The sequence below is a fragment of the Malus domestica genome, chromosome 07 (assembly GCF_042453785.1).
Source record: "Malus domestica chromosome 07, GDT2T_hap1".
NCBI lineage: Eukaryota > Viridiplantae > Streptophyta > Magnoliopsida > Rosales > Rosaceae > Malus > Malus domestica.
In genome coordinates, this window is record NC_091667.1 from 35,137,880 (window position 1) to 35,156,498 (window position 18,619).

The 18,619-nt window shown below is 37.5% G+C and overlaps 2 protein-coding genes and 1 long non-coding RNA gene across 6 annotated transcripts; all 3 read right to left on the reverse strand.

Annotated features, from left to right (window-relative positions):
* Positions 1-1,199: 1,199 nt before the first annotated feature.
* On the reverse strand, positions 1,200-2,802 carry LOC103420789 (phytolongin Phyl2.2-like). The gene is made up of 2 exons (XM_008358831.4): positions 2,222-2,802; positions 1,200-2,116 (listed from the first exon to the last, which is right to left on the reverse strand). The coding sequence occupies exons 1-2, from the start codon at positions 2,369-2,371 to the stop codon at positions 1,604-1,606; spliced, it is 663 nt and encodes a 220-aa protein (XP_008357053.1). The 5' UTR covers positions 2,372-2,802; the 3' UTR covers positions 1,200-1,603.
* A 2,402-nt stretch (positions 2,803-5,204) lies between these two features.
* Positions 5,205-9,955, reverse strand: LOC103420788 (starch synthase 1, chloroplastic/amyloplastic). The gene is made up of 15 exons (XM_008358828.4): positions 9,506-9,955; positions 8,319-8,680; positions 8,125-8,202; positions 7,895-8,019; positions 7,707-7,788; positions 7,436-7,609; positions 7,044-7,125; positions 6,856-6,947; positions 6,709-6,771; positions 6,527-6,616; positions 6,239-6,363; positions 6,049-6,157; positions 5,913-5,968; positions 5,768-5,807; positions 5,205-5,584 (listed from the first exon to the last, which is right to left on the reverse strand). Exons 1-15 carry the CDS (start codon positions 9,804-9,806, stop codon positions 5,426-5,428), a joined length of 1,938 nt encoding a protein of 645 aa, XP_008357050.1. The 5' UTR covers positions 9,807-9,955; the 3' UTR covers positions 5,205-5,425.
* Positions 9,956-13,469: 3,514 nt separating this feature from the next.
* On the reverse strand, positions 13,470-16,457 carry LOC114826183 (uncharacterized). 4 transcript variants are annotated; one of them, XR_003775093.2, is made up of 5 exons: positions 15,856-16,457; positions 15,486-15,557; positions 14,984-15,167; positions 13,978-14,051; positions 13,470-13,841 (listed from the first exon to the last, which is right to left on the reverse strand). It is a non-coding gene; the product is annotated as an uncharacterized lncRNA (long non-coding RNA). The 4 variants fall into 4 exon arrangements; XR_011583188.1 differs by having other exon boundaries at positions 14,984-15,159; positions 15,706-16,420; XR_011583190.1 differs by having other exon boundaries at positions 15,799-15,931.
* Between the last annotated feature and the right edge of the window lie 2,162 nt (positions 16,458-18,619).

Genomic DNA, 18,619 nt, shown 5'->3' on the forward strand with positions numbered 1-18,619 from the left:
CAAAAAAAGTAAAGAACTTAAATAGCATCGGTCTCCTGATATCGGTCCCTGATATTGGAAGCGGTAGCAACAGCAGCAAGCTAAAACATGTGAGGGTGGGTGAGCCCTAATTGGGATGGATTCACTGCTTTGCAAATTGGTAAAACTAATTTTTCAATCTATTATACCATGACACGTGTATCTATATAATTAATTAATTTATTATTAATAAAACGGTTCAGTTCGGTTCCAACCGGATATTGTTCCTTCGAAACCGAAACCGGAACCGGTTTGAACCCGTCTTGTTCCGTTTTTTACTCAAAGTTGACTTTTCCTATCAACACGGTTCTTTTCTGTTTTTTTTCCATACGGTTCGATGCAGTTTGACGGTTTTTATACCCACCCCTAAGCCATATCATCTGGGACTTTTTTGGATGCTCCAGAGTATCTGGTATTATGAATATTTTAACCGTAAGTTTTATTTAAAAATATAAAAATTAAAATCTAATAGTTAAAACATCGAGACTCCTCGAACACCTAAGAAATTTTTAAAATAATGGTTAAGAAATAATTTCCGCACTCTCCTTTTTTTTCTTAGCACGTCTTTTTTAGTTTCTGAACTTTCGATAACCAAAAATGTGCAGGAAAAACAGAGCGTTCAGAAACCCAAACCCATTGGGTTCTACTAAGTTGGCCTATTAACTCGACATCTTCCCTAAGTCGCGGAGGTAATGAAGCAAATGCCAGCAGCGGCGTCCAAAGTAGGCTCCTTGAAGCTCTGAAACTCAACGTTCTTGCACGTCTGCGTGCGTCACCGCAACTGTCAGATAAACCTGGTTTGTAGCAGAACCGGAAAATGGTAGCTCGAACGTCGGTAATGTTTTGCTTCTGCTGCAATTTGGTAAGAAGCAGCAGCTCAAATAGAAATGTTTGAATGCGACCGTGACACCGCCAATCCGCCACCATGTGGTGTTAAACTGTTCCATCCAGCACCAGTAACTGCCTTGACATTCGATATCCTCACATAGTAAGTAATTCATGACTTATCTAACGCATCTATGCAAATACGAGACGCTAATCTGTCGTGGAAGAAAAGTATCCATAGCAGGGAACGCGTTAGACAACGGAATCAAATAAAGAAGATTTCGCTTCTTGATCTTATCTTGTTTTAGGTAAAGAATCAAATAAAGAGACTAACCGCGGAGGAAATGGAAATCAAATACAGAAACAGAAACAACTTCCATTAAAAGCAAACAAACAGTTTCTATTGGTAAACTCAAATATCAAGACATTCGAGCAATTACAACATCAACCGAAAACAACGGAAGGAAAGTAAAAACAATGCCTGCATAGTGATGATCTAAGTATACACAATTTGATGCATCACATGAAAACGCTTATCGCTATTTGTATAACACAAGTTATATAGCTTAAGATACATACAAGAAGCTCACCGGAGGGCCAAGGAGAAAGTTACCGGTACACAATTGAAACAGAGCCTGATTGACTTCGCCAACTTATCCCTTCGAGTGCTTGTTTGTAATGTTACAGTATTTTCATCCATCTTCAAAGTAAAGCACAATACAACAACACCGAAACACCAAAACCTCCCAAATCCGCCCGTTCAACTGTCAATGCACTTGAATCCCCTGCAAACCCACAACCAAATCCCAAACAACACGGCGCAAACAAACAAGTCAAGGATCAAAACAACCCAAACATGCCTCGTCCAAACTTGCTTGGCCTTTTGGCGGTCACCCGAATGCAAAAGACCACTCTTTTGGGTTGGCAACGGAAAATCTCTAAACCCGCCGCCATTAGCATCATCGCACACATCCACCTTCTTCTCCTTTGCAGTCACATCTTTGCAAAGATCGCCATTAACCTCCCCGGATAACCTCCTCTTCTTCTTCAACCCTTCGCTCGGATTCTTCCCAAGCAGCGGTGTCAGCACCATTTTCTTCCCTTTACTCGCACCAAAGCTTAGATTCCGACTGGCTGCCGGCGAATTGGGCAAGTCCGAGGCCATTACTTTTCGAATAATCGAATCAAACTGGACTTGCAAGCAATTGGGGGCAAAATTATCCCGAACCAAGATCGACCCACTTCCAGTAACATCCTCAAAACCGGATTTCAACTGGTTTAAGAACGAAAGCGCCTCGGAGTCATCGAGATCGGCATCGGAGATAGCGAAATACACAAAAGGGTCATGAAATGAGAAAATGTAAGTCTTTTTTCTTACCGTGTGACTGAACATGGAATGATGGGGAGGGGCTACCTCCACGCATTGCTGCGCTAACTTTCCGAGACCCGGCTCTTTCGAAAACTCGCCGAGAATCATGACCTTGTGGGCAATGCAGGCGTAGAAAATCAGATCCGGATTCGAAATCATCGATTCTTTCTTCCCACCAAAAACAAAACTTTTGAATCTTTTCAATCGGAGATTCAATGGATGAAGAACAAGATGTGATTTCGATCCCTTTCGTGGGTGTTCGATTCGGAAAGATCGAATCTTTCGAATCCCCACGACGCCGAAACGTTTCTTAAGAGTTTCTCTGCTGCTTTCTCTCTCCCTATACCATTTCCCGGAGGATCGGATTTTGTTTTGTTTCTTTCTCTCTCTCTGTAAAATATCTAGGGTTTAGTCTCCTCCGATTGAAGGGAGGAATCAACAGTTGAAATGCGTTGGAATTGAAGGGAAAAGAAACGGAATGACGGCTGGTTTAATCAGTGCCCTCGCGGGAGGGATTTATTACGGATGTACCCTTCATTATGCATATTACACGATGCTTGCAACTTTCTCACATATAAAACTTCTCGTCTTTCTTACTTATTAATATAATGTTCTTTGATAATCATAACTGTTCTTGTTTTTCTTACTTATATCTATATAATGTTGTTTGACGGTCAGAATCGTTCATATTATAAATTATTGTTTCAAAATCAATTTTGTAAAAAAGTATTAAAGCATGAATCGTTTAACCGTTCAGCTATAACATGCTCTAAATTTTAATATTTAAGTGAAAATATGATGTGTCTATTTATTGAATAACAACTAGATGACTACATTTTTTTTAAATTCATTTAAATTTTTTTTTATAGATGATCTTTACAATGATCTTGAAAATAACCAGTTTTTAGAGGTAGCAAATCAACCTATTTAGTTGTTAGTGGCTACTCATTAAGATTGATTTAGTTTGATTTCACATTACATCATTATCACTACTATTAATCTCATCTCTATATTACCGTTATTTCAAATTAAACAGATCTTAACGAATACCCATTAAGACACATTCAGTCTGATTCACCTTACATCATCATTAACATTACCAATCTTATTTCTATATTATAATAATATTATATTAAACGGATCTTAACAAGTGCTCATCAACAACTAATAAGTTAATTTGCCACTCTAAATCTTCATCATTAAAAAAAACATTGCAGAACGAGAAACAAAATCGAAAGTGTTCAAATCAAAAGGTCGTTAGTATTTTTATTTTATTTTTATATTATATTTTCAGTAGAAAAAAAGAAAAAAGAAATCAGTTTTTTAGTTGATTGATACAATGTAATTTTATTTTATAATGTGCAACGTGGAAGGCTCACTCGGTGCTTGCTGGCCTGGTTGATGCAGGCAATCACATGTTATCTTTTGTTTATATTTTGGTGTGGGGCACGAACTTGTGTGCTTCCGGTGGCGGTGCTTTGGCAGAGAGAAAAGTGTATTGGTAAATGATTTTTAGGTTTTATTCGAAGAAACTGCCATAAAAAGAAATTTTAAATAATTGTTAGTTGTTGACAAAAAAGAATGACTCCTTCAATATGATAATTTTTTTTATTCATATTATTCAAACAATAATTGTGATTTGTTTATAAAAGAGAATCACTCTTCTAACGTTTGAATTAAATAAATCGAAAGATAATCAGGAGCGTAAAAAAAAGAAAATGTGTAGGATACATAGGGGTTGATTAAAGTGGTTAAACTAGATAAAAGAGAATGATAGACGATTGACAATGAACAACGTAAGAAAGAAAATTTATGTTCAACAATAAAGTATACTGCGATAAAATATAAAAAGGAGTATCGTTTAAATTAGGGATGTGCTATCCACACATCCCAAATTACTTATCACACACCCCCTTGTTAATTTATGTTCATTGATCTTCTTCAATTCATCTGATCAAACGGCCGAAAATTAGAAGGGTGTGTGAGAAGTAAAATGGGTTGTGTGGATATCACACCCCTTAAAATATTTGGATTGCTTGAATAGGGTTTGGGTGATTTTATCTTTCCTCATACTATAAGAATTAGGTTTTTTTTCTCTAGTTAATTAGGAGTTCTTTTAATTGTTAGGAAAACTAATGAAAATAGCTTGAAAATTTTGAGTAATGATAAGGACAAAATAAAGGGTAAAGTGAATAGTACCATGATTGACTTTTTAGTGTAAAAATGTAATTTTTCGTTAAAGTGAACAGTACCGCGAGTTTTTTGTTAAAACTCCCTTTATTGTTTCCTTTATTCATTAGATTTCCATTTACTATTAGAATTAGCGTTTGATGCCTATATAAAGAGGTTTATCTTGGAGTTGTAATTCAGATTAACTCTTATTGTTTTCAATTAACTTTAGAAGCTTTCTTCATTTTCCGATAGACTCCGAAATACTGAAGAATTTCTATTTGTGTTATTAATTAAATTCAACGCTTGTCGATCCTTCTTATTTTCCCAGTGTGTTAGAAAGTAGATCGGTCACGTCGAAAAATTAGTGTTAAAACTAGAATTTGATATAGAACATGTTATATTGAGGACAAAAGTTTTATAATATAACTAGATGAATAATTATTATTTTCATCTAAAGTATTTTGAATAATCCATCTTTCTAGCAGAGAAGTCAACTTAGGACATTTCTTCTTCTTTGTTTATAGAGAAATTTTCCGTGTGTCGGAAATATAATCTGATTTATTAAGTATCATGAAACAATTAGTGACAACATTTTTTTTTTTTAAATTCAACCAATTATATTATTGTACCAAACCTCGTAGGAGTTGACTTTCTTAATTTTGCAGAAACCAACGGGAGGAAGCAAATCATTTAGAACAAATAAATAGATCCCATTTCTTCTGCTAATTAAAGTATACGTTTAAAAATGTCTACTAATTAAGGTTTAAAAGGTTGAGATTGCTCTTAATTATCTTATGTAATGGGGAGTGAAACTGCAGGATGCTTATTAATTTGCACTCACTAAAACGATTCAGAACTACATAGTTTTGCTCCTGTATATACCTACCGTGTCGACAACCGAAAACAATGAACACGAAACGAAAACCTTCTCTGCTGTAGCGTGTTTGATCTCTCAGCCGACGGATAATAAATAGAACTGAACCGTGAAATTTTTTGGACGTTGTTCTTCATCTCTCGGGTGTTCTTTTCTGTTCGAGACGTTTACTTGACGTAGGGTGGATCGATAAACGCCCATTCGAAGACCTGCTCGTACTTGATTGCAGCGCTTTCCCATGTGAAGTCCCTCTCCATGCATCTCTTCATCAATCCCTCCCAGGAAGGCTTGTACTCTGTGAAAGTCCTACAAGCAAGTCTTAGTGCCTGCAATGTATTAACCGCGACTCCGTGAGTCAGTACGGTGAAAAAGATATACAACATTTGGTTTAAGTTGAATAAACTCCGCAAGACTATATGAACATCCAATTTACTCGATTCTTTGATATAGAACACGGTAATAATCGATGTTTGGGTTTTAAAAACGAGAGAAGTAGCAGAAAAACTTACCGCCAGCATACTCTCCTTCGTCAATGGAGAAAAAGTCCACCTGCCAATATAATCAACAACGATGCTATAAGTAAAGATGCTACGAAACTTTTGTAACGAGAAACTGTCAAAGAAATGCATCAAGCAATAGAGCTGAGTAACATACCCTGTCCCGTCACCTTGGCCTCCTTTAGCATATGGATTGAAATTCATTACTGTATCCTGGAACACAACAGAAATCGTCAGAGAAAGAGGCCGCGTGATGAAGAACCGGATTTCATTTTTCAAGTATTTAAACTCACTCTAAGTCCTCCTGTGCTATGAACCACTGGTACAGTTCCATATCTCATTGCATACAGTTGATTAAGTCCACAGGGCTCAAATCTTGACGGCATCAAGAGTATGTCGCAGCTGGTAATTACAGGATCAGGGTCAGTATGATGCACGTATATAGTAAACGTCTAAACAATGAAACACGAAATCTTGAATTACCCTGCGGTTATTCTATGAGAAACTGGGACGTTAAATCCAACCCAACCCCGGAATTTATCTTTATAAGTTGCTTCTGTTGCTCTCATCCAATCTTCACACTGTGGATCCCCAGACCCCAGCATAACCTGAAAAATATTACATGCGTATAGTTGAAACAAAAGAGCATTTATGAACCGTAGTTTGTGCTACAACATTTTTCAGCAGAAACTAAAAAGGTTAATTGTCGAAAGTTGGGAGCAAGCTACTTAAAATAACAATACCAAAATCAATGAAAGGAGAAAGACTCACAAATTGCACGTCATCTTCCATAAGCTGTGGCATTCCTAACTGAATCAGGTCAATACCTTTCTGGTGGTCCAGTCGGCCAATGAATCCAATCTATATGGTTCAAAACTTGAATCGGTATTAGGAGCGGAGTATTTTTGTTATTGAAACATAGCATAATTAGACAGCAATGTTTTATGTCTTACCAATGGGCAATCCGGCCTAATGGGAAGATCTAATTCCTTCTGCAAAGCAAGCTTGCACTGAACCTGCAGCCCGCACACAAGAAGGGTAAGCGGACTATAGTATAATAATACCATAACACCCCCATACTAAATGACAGACTTAGCCACCTTTCCGGAAAGATCATCAGCAGAATAGCGGGAAGCAATGTGTAGATCAGTAGATGGGTTCCATTCAACCACATCAACACCATTCGTTATTCCTGTCAGATGGTATTATTCCGTTAATTGAGAGTTAATTTCCTTGAGGATGGCACATAGAAAGTTAGACAATGAGAGATGAAGTTCAAGTAACGTACCAGTGAGAACACTCTTTCTACTGCTTAGTAGCTCATTTAGACCATATCCACCTTCAACAGTTGTTATTTCCCAGGAGTAGCCCTACAATTCGAAGGCATAATTTAATCATGAGAAAGAAGAAGAATAGCATGATGAAAAATAAGGAGGCACATGTCCATTAGGAAGGTGTTAGAAACGCTATCATCTTCGTCATACAAGTGGCCTAAACATTTTGCAATCATGATTATACGAACAAGATTATCTCAATGTAGCATTAATCAATTAAAGATTTCCAGTTCTAAACATGCAATGAGGTTGAAAATCCGACAACAGGTCATATTACTGACCACCATAAAAACGTTTAATGTTTCATTAAATGAGACACGACGACTATATATGGAATACAACTGACCTCGCTGACTGTCAGAATCCGATCACATGTCACAATTGCACCCTTCAGGATGTTGACTGCTTCACCTGTGTCAAGAGCATGGGTCCTTGCCCATGTTGGAAACACCCATTCCAGTGCTCCATACCACTCTGCAGGTAGTCCCAAATTCTTGTATGTTACTCCCGGTTCCACTCCCTTGCATATTACAAGACAACGTTTAATAAAGTTGATCGGATATACGACTGAAGATTGATAACAAAACAAAACAAAAAAAGGAAGAAAAAGCATCAACCTGATGTGCAAGGTTATGAATTACAAGAACACTTCGTGCGTCCTTATAAACCCCATATGGACGATAATTGGCAGCCAAAAGCCTGAATCAGAGGGACATGTAATCATCAGATCTCCACTCTCAGTTTGTTTACCCGATTTAAAACAAAATCATATAGCTAATCCATTTAATTGGTTGAAACTACTTACAGTGGCACAAGGCCGGCATGCCAGTCATTGACCATGAACAGGCTTTTCTCGCCATAGATGAACCCTCCCAGTGGAAGCACTAATGGTGCTTCACACGCTGCATGGCAAAGTAAAGTGAACCGAAACTGTAAAACCAAATGAGAATAAAACGTATCATTATTCGTGAATAAAACAGGACACTACTTAAATGATCTATCCACTACGTACAACTTTTCAGTCTAAAACCATACCTGATTGTCACCAAATGCACCAAAACTGTCGCCGTATGGATTTCCAGGTCTGTGGTATGACGGGTGGTCCACGAATACCTAAAGAAGATACGGAAAGAGGTCATCATTGGCAAGAGAATTCTATCAGTCTGGAGAAGGCCAAACTGTTTAAAAATGGATAAACTAGAACATGCGAAATATCCCCAATATCTTACCCAATCAACACCTGCCCTATATTCATGGAAGAAAGAAACTTCTTGCTCTCCACCAAAGCAATAAGCCTTGATGCTTGTTTCCAAATCAACAGCACCAGAATATTTCTGGTCTGCAGCAGTACCGTTTTGGTACCTAGGAGAAACAACCATAACACGGTGTCCACGTGCCGCTAGAACAATAGGCAAAGAACCACAGACATCTCCTAAGCCTCCCGTCTTAGAATAAGGCGCAGCTTCGGCAGTAACAAACACAACATTGTGTGTTACACTTGCTTTGGACGTTTCTTTGCCATCTATTTCCACTGATTCTTCCATTCCAACAGAACTAACATCTTCGGGCGAGTCACTGACTTTGGTTTCACCTGAAGTAAAATATCAGACGGGTCCACAAATAATTCATAAAAAAAAATTAGAATATGTCGACATGCCGGGTTTGGAATTACTCATCAAAATATGCAGGATCACTCCATTCGACCAATGAAAATGCAGCATTCGATTATGAACGGGACAATGTACATGCTATGAGGTCCCGATATGGGACCAAGAGTGGAAAAAATACAATCTGAGGTGGAGACCACATAAAATGAGGACCTGGAGTCCTCATGTGCAAATTGATGTGGACATCCAAAACCAAGACAACCACAGACAAGTCAAGATTCCACCAAAAACCACTACTAGTGAATGACCCCAATATACTAAAAATAGCAAATTTTGACACATCACACGTCTCTTATCTAACCAAAAACAAGGATTTTTGGGAGAGATGGGTTAGTCCAAGTTGGCCAGCATGGTAACTCTCCTAGTATATTTAAGGTAGTTTAGAATATCGCTTTGCAAACAAAAAGCAATGATTTTGAGGACTTAATTTGGGCAAACAGCAATTAAAATCTAGAGTACATTTACTCCACATTCACTAATCAATGCATCAAATCAAACATGTATCAATATTTCCAGGTTGTGTCTCCATCAGCGTGCCACACAATGTGATCAACTTAAACCTTTCTGCATTCAAGGTTTTTTAAGTCCAATTTTTTAAAAACTAATCAGGTTTAACCCTTAATTCAGGTTTTTTTTAATCCAAAAACTACTTCAAATTTCTCAAAGAATCCATGAAACCAATTTAAAAACAGTGTAAAAGCAGAAGAATTTATAAATAAATAAGCAAAATTGGAAGCCTGAAAACTTACCGTTGGGAGGAACCAAGTTAAACCCAAGAAAGGCGCCGGAATCGTCTCTCTCGGCGCCCAAAAAAGCACGCTTTTCGTCCTTCTGCTGGTCTTCGACCGCAGAAGCGCCGTCCTGCTCGCCGCCGCCAGTTCCGCCGGCAACCGACGCTCTGAGCCGCAGACCGACTCTTCTGCACCGTCTTTTCCACAGGGGAGCAAAACCCAGTTGCCCAATCGCCTGGTGGTTCGTGAACTTAGTTGGAACCGGAATTAAGGACGACGATTTGCATGGGATTAAGCTACTGAATTTCAGAGACTCCATTAGAGCTCTAGAGAGAGAAAGAGAGAAGCGGAGTGTGTAGAGAGAGAAAGGACCCGAGTCCGATATCCGCCGGAAGGAAACGAGAATTACGTCTGACAGAACGAAGAAAAAAAAAACCTGGAAAAAATAAGGATGTCTCACACAAACAAGGAACTACGTACCACCTGTAGGGATCAGATATGTGAGATCCAGAAAAAGCGCGAAACCCAGAACATTGATTCCCTGTTCCGCACCACATCCCCGTAAAACCCTACCCCCACTAAGATGATTCCACGTGTTGGCCAACGAAAGACAGATGTTGAAGCGTCGGACGTGGCAGGATCGCGACCGAGGAGGTGGTTGTGGTGTCCGATAGGGACGCAGGGGATTATGGTTCGGCTTGCAGAGGTGACGTGGTCGGGAAGGTACACGTGTAAAGTTGTAATTGGCGAGGACTGAGGTGTGGAGTGAGAGACACGTGATGCCAAAAGTAAAGTTTGCCGAAACTTGAAATCTGCAGCCTTTTTAGTGCAATTGTTGAAGACTCGAACAATTTGGTCCCTTCACGAGATTTGCATTTTAAAATAGGGTAAAGTATAAAAAACTACCTTAATTATTGGTGTCACGATACTTTCATACATTATCTTTTAAAATTGACAATGTCATAACACATCTTACAAATTTGTGACAATGTCATATATCCGTCAGTTTTTCTGTTAATTTCTCTGTTAAATGCTGACGTGACCCGACACGTGTCCCACTCACTAATCCAATTGGATTAAAAAAATAATAAAATATATTTTTAATAATATATATATATATATTAAATCTCTCTCTCTCCTCTCTCTCTCCCCACTCTCTTTTCTCTGCAACCCAAAACCCCTTCTCACCCATCCTCCACCACCTTTTCTCTCCCCTCTTTCTTGCCTCTCTATCTTCTCTGCATCCCATAAGACCCAGACCCTGGAGGAACAAAACCCACCTTCCCATTGCAGCAATTGTTGTCGCAATTCGAAAACCCCAAAACGAAGAACCCAATATTGCTCAACTACTCCGCCTCCCTCATCCCGCCACCCTCGATCTGGAGATCGCAACGATGCTGTTCCACGGCATCATCTTCCTCGACTACTCCGCCTCCCTCACTCTGCCAACCCAATTCCCCCCCCCCAAACCCAACGTGCACTCATCTCTCCTCCCCCATCTTCATCTTCTTCCCCTTTTCCCTCTACTTGCAACCCAGGAAAAAAAAAATCTAACCCAGTTTCGCCCCAAGAAGAAGAAGAATAACCCTCTCTGTCTCCTCCCTATCTTCATCTTCGTCCCCTTTTCCCTCTATCTGCAACCCATAAACAAAACAAAAAACAAAAAAAAAATTCATACCCAGTTTCGGCCCAAGAAGAAGAAGAAGAATTAAAAAAAAAAAAAAGTGACAAATCCAGTTTCAGCACAGAAGAAGAAGAATGAGAGAGAAGAACAAAAAAAATTGAAATTGGTGTGGGAGAAGGAAAGGGGATGCCGCACCCCTAGGAAATTTTTTTTTGTTTTTTTAATTCTTAATTTTTTAATATTTAATTATTACAAATATATTTAATTGTTTTTTAATCCAACTGAATTAGTGAGTGGGACACGTGTCGGGCCACGTCAGCATTTAACAGAGAAATTAACAGAAGGATTAATTTCAATTTTGACGTGGCCTAACACGTATCCCACTCACTAATCCAGCTAGTGAAAAATTTTACTTTTTAAATTATTAACTTTTTAACGCATATATCTCACAATTTATATAGTTACGGTTTGTCTATTAACTTAAAAACTAAAAATTAAAGAAAAGAAAAACTAACACTCGATAACCACCCACTACAATTATACAACCCCATCATCAGCGCTGCTCCTCACAGTTGACGAAGCTTTCTTTCCTTTCCTTCTTTTCAAATCCCTGACGATCAATCCATCCCGCCAATAAGAGTGAAGTTTGAAGTTTAAAATTTGGGGATATCTAATCGATCGATATGTGATTAGTACGTCCTATCACCGCTAGCAAAAAGTGTGTGAAGTTTGAAATTTGAGAATATCTAATTAATTGATACGTGACCAAAGTATAAAATATCGATGATATCGGAAATATCGGTAGTCCAAAAACACGGAAATATCAGTAGTCCAAAAACACGGAAATATCGATGGAAATACCGGGATATTATTGATATCGATAAAAATTGATTAAAAACCACGTAAATTGTAAGAAAAACTTGAATTTTTTTTTTGAAACTTTGCAGGATGTTTATTTAGTCAATTATCTATTAGTTTATCACAAAAAATTGGAAGGAAATGCATTGCATGATGGATTTAACTGATTTAAGTTGATTATATAGCAAGCTGACAAACATTGTGAGTGTAGAAAATATGTAGTAATTAATGAAAGAAGTTTAAACACACCATAATTATTTTTATATAATGAATTAGTACAATATTTTACACTTTATACATTGCATGATAAGATACATAAGTGACTTAGTACCACATAGAGTTCCTATGAGGTTCAAAATTTTCACTATCTTCATCATCTCTATGTGTAGAGTAAGTGTATTGTGAAGAGTAGTCAGCAACCATGACAATGGCTTTCAAGAACCAAAACCCAAAAGTCAATAGGAAACCGAATACTTTGGTATTTTTCAGGATTTCGGGATTACCAAACAAATGGGATTTGGAAACCAATCTCATATTGAAAATTTCGGTATTTTTCGGGATGGTTTTGGTTTGGAATTTTTCGGTTTGGGTTTGGGACTTTTTCGGTTTGGTTTGGGATTTTTGAGAATTTTTTCCAGCCCTACCAAATAGGAGGGGTTCGAATCCCTCTATGCTCAAAATTGAGACTTTTCAGAAATTTTGAAGTATTTTTGGAATTCATATCGCGATATTTTGTTCCTTGTACGTGACAACAACGAAAATGTCAATACGGCAATGTTGGAAAAAGAGAGAAAGAGAGAGAGAGAGAGAGATTGAAAGAGAGGAAAAGAAGCTTTGCCCCGATGAGGAAGAACCCAGTGGCTTGAAATGCACGGTGGGGTGGGGGGGGGTCGGTGGCTACAGAGCTAGAATGGGGGAGGTAGCTGAAATATTTTTTCAGCTATGGTGGTCTTTAATTTTTCTATTTATTTTTTATTTTTTAATTAAATTCTATGCAAAATAACTGTGTGAAATTTAAAGTTTAGTGGAAGAACATGTGTCAAAAAATTAGAACGAAGACATAGAAAAGACAGATAATTGGGGACAGTAGACCCTCGGCTCAAAATGAAAGCACACTAGTAGAAAAAACACTTTGCGCGACGTAGGTACCTTCGTCGTGCAAAGTCAAAAATCGTTGCCTAAAGGTTTGCGCGACGCAACATTTGTCGCGCGCTAACCGTCGCGCCAAGGCAGTGACGCTAGACTTTGCGCGACGTACAAGCAACATGCGTCGCGCAAATTGGCTTTACGCGACGCATATCGTGCGTCGCGCAAAGTGGCTTTGCGCGACGCATGCTACGTCGCGCAAAGCCACTTTGTGCGACGTACGTCCTGCGTCGTGCAAAGCCCGTTTGTTCGTCGCGCAAACCCCTTTTTTTTTGGTCAAAAATAATTTTTTTTTTTAATTTTTGATAAATATTATAATTAAAGTTTGAAGAATAATTAGTTAACCAAGCAAAATTATTTAATTATATTTTAATTATAAAATATATGAAAATGTACATACAAGATGTTCGAACAAAAAAGAAAAAACTACAAGTGAACTAATTTTAATACATCAGGCTACTAGGTATTGGCACGACAAGATGGCTCTGAGGTCGAAGGTGGAGCAAGATGAGGTGGTGGTAGCGAGATTTGGAGGCCGGACATCTGTATGTCTTGTACAAGGTCTCTCACCGTCCCGGCATAGTTCCTCATCTCCTCGTCCTAGGCCCTCAGCTGCGCCCTCATCTGCTCTTCCTAGATCGCAAGCTGACCCTTTAGGGTTGTCACTTCCTCCTTCAATGCATCAACCTCTGCACATATACGTGTTTAGGCATATAACACCACATCCTGAGGCATTCATTGCAAAGAGATATATATGGTTAACAAGTACTATTATAGGACACAAAATAAATCCCATATTATATGATAGAGAGTGAGAGAAAATGGGAGGAGGAGGAGCAAATCTGTTGTGGAGAATTTATACCTTTTCACAAAATAAAAACCCACGTCTATCGCTTTCAACTGATTAAAAAAAGATCAAAACCCTTCAACCAGAAACTGCAAAAGAAGAAAAAAACCAAATTAATAAAAACCAAACTAAACCAAATTCATAGCTTCATTTTCACATTTTAATTTGTACAAGAAGAACACCTCCATGTTCATACACAAAACACACATACAGATGAACAAAATTGCAAAACTTTGTGAGAAGACCGAATGAGTCTGCGTGTATATACTGAAAGATGACATTCTGTTCTTTCAATATTTTATAGTGCACATAGAACAATGTATAAGCAAAGATGGCATTCTTACATCCTTCTAATTACAATTCATCATTTGATCAGATGTCTATTTGGTGTTTAGAGCAAGTGCAGAATTTTAAGAAATGCATTCGAGTCCTTCTGTAGCTATCATTTTCTCCATTGCTTCTCCTTAACAGAAATTATCACAAAAAAATAACTGAAAAGTTAAACCAAGCCATAAACATGTCAACGAATTTCATATCAGTCCATATACTCTGCTTCTCCAACAGATTTCATAATAACATAAAAGTTGATCCATCACTTCATAAATTAATAACACTTATCATTCGTCAAAACTGAAAAGATGCAAAACAATTTCATCATGGTCTTTCTATAAATGCCAACAAAGTGGGATCTACTTTATCTTTACACAATAAATTAACAATCAATTCCGTACTAATGTAAGTAACCTCCACTATGGATTGTCTATATTGTAAAATTGAAACTTGGCACAACTTGAGGGCCAGGTGAGCTAATCAACCGGCAGTAGAGCTATCTCAAAAATACCATGCTGTAAGACATATTACAGATTCCTGTTTTCCGAATTGACAAATTTGGAATTGAGAAACACCAAGTGAGGTTTGGAAAAGCATCAAACAAAGCATAGAGCTATCTCCACGGACCAATACTAGGAAGGTTTGCATTAGAATGTATCAGATTATACAGCTACTGATGAGAAAGATTTACCTTCCAAACTGCGTCTCTCTTTGCAGTTCCAACCAAGTATGGATGATGAGCACAGAACAAAACTCGTGTCGCTGCACTTGGAGCTGCAGGTAGAGCTACTGATGATATGACAAGTAAAGCCTTCACTGAAACCTCAACCAAAGGGAGGAATAGTACTTGAGTGTCCAATGAATTATCTGTTTCACTATAACACATAGAAAATTAAATCCCCGCCACCATATCAGAGAGGATATGAGAAACAATGTGCAGAGATGGGTACTTAAATGTACAAATCAATACACTTAAACCACCACAAACACTTGTATTTAATATTGTTATTAATAGTATATTTAAATATGATGGAAATGAAGAACCAACAGCATCAACTAAAGCTACAGAACCATAAGAAGAACAAACCGAACTTAACAATGATGGTCAAGGTTCAAGATGCTTATTCTGCCTGCACCCACCCCAATGGGAAGAATTAAAAAGGATAAGTGGCGTATATAAAAAAGAGTTGCACCTTAACTTTGATCATGCCAAGTGGAGCATTACACATTTCTTGCAGTGTGTTGATCATGCCAATCCTCTGAGCCTGTTTAAATGGAAATGTTAATTAAAGATAACACAAGCAGAAGCCGCTTAACAGTGTGCTCAAATAAGGAAATGTAAAGGAAATATAGTGAGGACTTGTCTTTTCCCTAATTTGAATATTACTCTGACTGAGGAAGATATGGACTTACCTCCTAACCCCACTTTTTGTTCCTAATTAGTCCCTTCCTTACCCATACACCTACAGAAACTTCCACCAATTTTTTAAAAAGTCCATTCCTTACCCATACACCTACAGAAGAAAAAGAAGAAACTAAAAAGTCCCTTCCACGGCCCAATACCCGATTCGACTGGTTGTCGTGAAACCCAGCCGCGGACGAGCTCGGAGAGGCAAGGGGAGTCGTAGTCGCCGGAGTGCTCGCTTCCTTTGCTGGCGTCACTAGGTCCGGAGCTGTATCCTCCTACGAGTCTATCTTTCACCCAGTCGTCGAGCGGGTAAGTGACCCGTTTCAATCTCGTTCTAACAAAACCAGTCATTGATGATCAAACAGTTTCTTCAGTAAATCGAGGGAAAGAAAGAGAGGGAGATTGTGGGTCTGCGGGGAAAGGTTCAAGATTGGGTTCGAAAGAAGGGGAAAGAATGAGGGAAAGAAAGAAAGGGAGATTTGGGGTCTACGGGGAAAGAATGAGGGTTCAAGATTGGGTTCGAAAGAAGGGGAAAGAAGGAGGGAGGGTTCAGATTTATCACAACTCAGAAATAAAGAGGGAAAGAAAGAGGGAGGGTTCAGGTTTGGGGAGAGAGAGACCGAGTGAGCAAAAGGGAGAGAGAGGGTGATTCACCTGCGTGAGAGGATGAGGGAGACCGAGTGAGAAGAAAGGGTTCAGTGAGAAGAGAGAGTTCGGGAGACCGAGTGAGAAGCGAGAGTTCGGGTTTATCACAGATAGCGAAAATTTAAACAAAGCGCCTATTTTTAAGAAGTGCACCGCCAAAATTATCACACATTGCGCGACGCAGGTTTACTTTTCGACGTCGCGCAAAGGGTTTTTGCGCGACAAGTACATGTGGCGTCGTGCAAGGTTTTTTTTTTATTTTTTATAAATACTATAAAATGTACTGGAAATGTAATTTTACTGCCTTCAAATTCAATTTTTTTTACATAAAACGCACAATAATATATTTTTATAACAATTGCAATAAATTTAAAGCTACTTAATAAATATACATGTTTTTCAATTTCTTAAGTGTTATACGTACAATATAAATAAATTTAAATTTACTTAATATATATATACACACATACTATTGAAATTGATGAGATACGCATTGTACGAAACTAATTTGAACGATCAAACCGTCAAACTTGTTTGTATATACTTCGAGATCGCATACACCCAAAATTGCAAAAAAAACAACATTCAGAGATTAAGTAACAGGACAAAACTTTGCGACGGTTATAAACGAAAAATCACGATTTAACGGTTATTTTTAACTCTAATTTTGAGGATTTTTTACAGCTACACTCTTTAACCCTATATGAATACAATGAACTAATTCGATCGTCAATTTAAAATATTTACACAAGTGGATAACACAAAATCTTATGTTATACTTAATGAAAGTATAAATAAACTCCCAAGTGTTAGTGAATCTATTGTTTTGATGAGATACGCATTCTACGAAACTAGTTTGAACGATCCAACCGTCAAACTTGTTTGTATATGCTTTGAGATCACATACGCAAAAAATCGAAAAAAACAAACATTCAAAGGTCGAATAACGGGACAAAACTTTTCAACGGTTATAAACCAAAAATCACGATTTAATGGTAGTTTTAACTCCGATTTTGATTATTTTATATAGCTACAGTACTTGATCCTATATGAATACAATGAACTAATTCGATTATTAATTTAGAATATTTACACAAGTAGATACCACAAAATCTTTATGTTATACTTAATAAAAGTATAAATAAACTGTAAGTGTTAGTGAATCTATCGTTTTGATGGGATACGCATTCTATGAAGCTAATTTCAAAGATCCAACCGTCAAACTTGTTTGTATATGCATCGAGATCACATACGCAAAAAATCGAAAAAAACAAACATTCAAAGGTCGAGTAACGAGACAAAACTTTTCGACGGTTATAAACCAAAAATCACGATTTAACGGTAGTTTTAACTCCGATTTTGATTATTTTTTATAGCTATAGTACTTGATCCTATATAATACAATGAACTAATTCGATCGTCAATTTAAAATATTTACACTAGTGGATACCACAAAATCTTTATATTATACTTAATGAAAATATAAATAAACTTTTAAGTGTTAGTGAATCTATCGTTTTGATGGGATACGCATTCTACGAAACTAATTTCAACAATTAACCCGTCAAACTTGTTTGTATATGCTTCGAGATCGCATACGCAAAAAATCGCAAAAAACAAATATTCAGAGGTTGAGTAACGAGACAAAACTTTTCGACGGTTATAAACGAAAAATCACAATTTAACAGTAATTTTAACTCCAATTTTGATGATTTTTTTACAACTACACTTCTGAATCCTATGTGAATACAATGAACTATTTCGATCGTCAATTTAAAATATTTACACAAGTGGATACCACAAAATCTTATGATATACTTAATGAAAGTACAAATAAATTCCAAGTGTTAGTGAATCTATTATTTTGATGGGATACGCATTGTAGGAAACTAGTTTCAACGATCCAACCGTCAAACTTGTTTGCATATGCTTCGAGATCACATATGTCAAAAATCGCAAAAAACAAACATTCAGATATTATGTAATGGGACAAACCTTTTCGAAGGCTATAAACGAAAAAATCATGATTTAACGGTAGTTTTAACTCCGATTTTGATAATTTTTTATACCTACACTCTTTAAATCTATATGAATACAATGAACTAATTCGATCATCAATTTAAAACATTTACACAAGTGGATACCACAAAAAGAAAAAGGCAATGCAAGAACTCAAAAAAAAAAAAAAAAAAAAAACAGAAGACTTTGCGCGACGTAGGTACCACTGCGTCGGTCAAAACGGCTTTGCGCGACGCAATTGTACCTACGTTGTAC

Coding starts and splice junctions, on each gene's coding strand:
- LOC103420788 (XM_008358828.4), bottom strand. CDS start 9,806: ATGGAGTCTCTGAAATTCAGTAGCTTAATCCCATGCAAATCGTCGTCC. Junction 6,948..7,043: donor TAGAAAGAGTGTTCTCACTG/GTACGTTACTTG, acceptor ACCATCTGACAG/GAATAACGAATGGTGTTGAT. Junction 5,808..5,912: donor GGCCAAGGTGACGGGACAGG/GTATGTTACTCA, acceptor TTATATTGGCAG/GTGGACTTTTTCTCCATTGA.
- LOC103420789 (XM_008358831.4), bottom strand. CDS start 2,371: ATGATTTCGAATCCGGATCTGATTTTCTACGCCTGCATTGCCCACAAG. Junction 2,117..2,221: donor ATTCCATGTTCAGTCACACG/GTAAGAAAAAAG, acceptor TTCTTAAACCAG/TTGAAATCCGGTTTTGAGGA.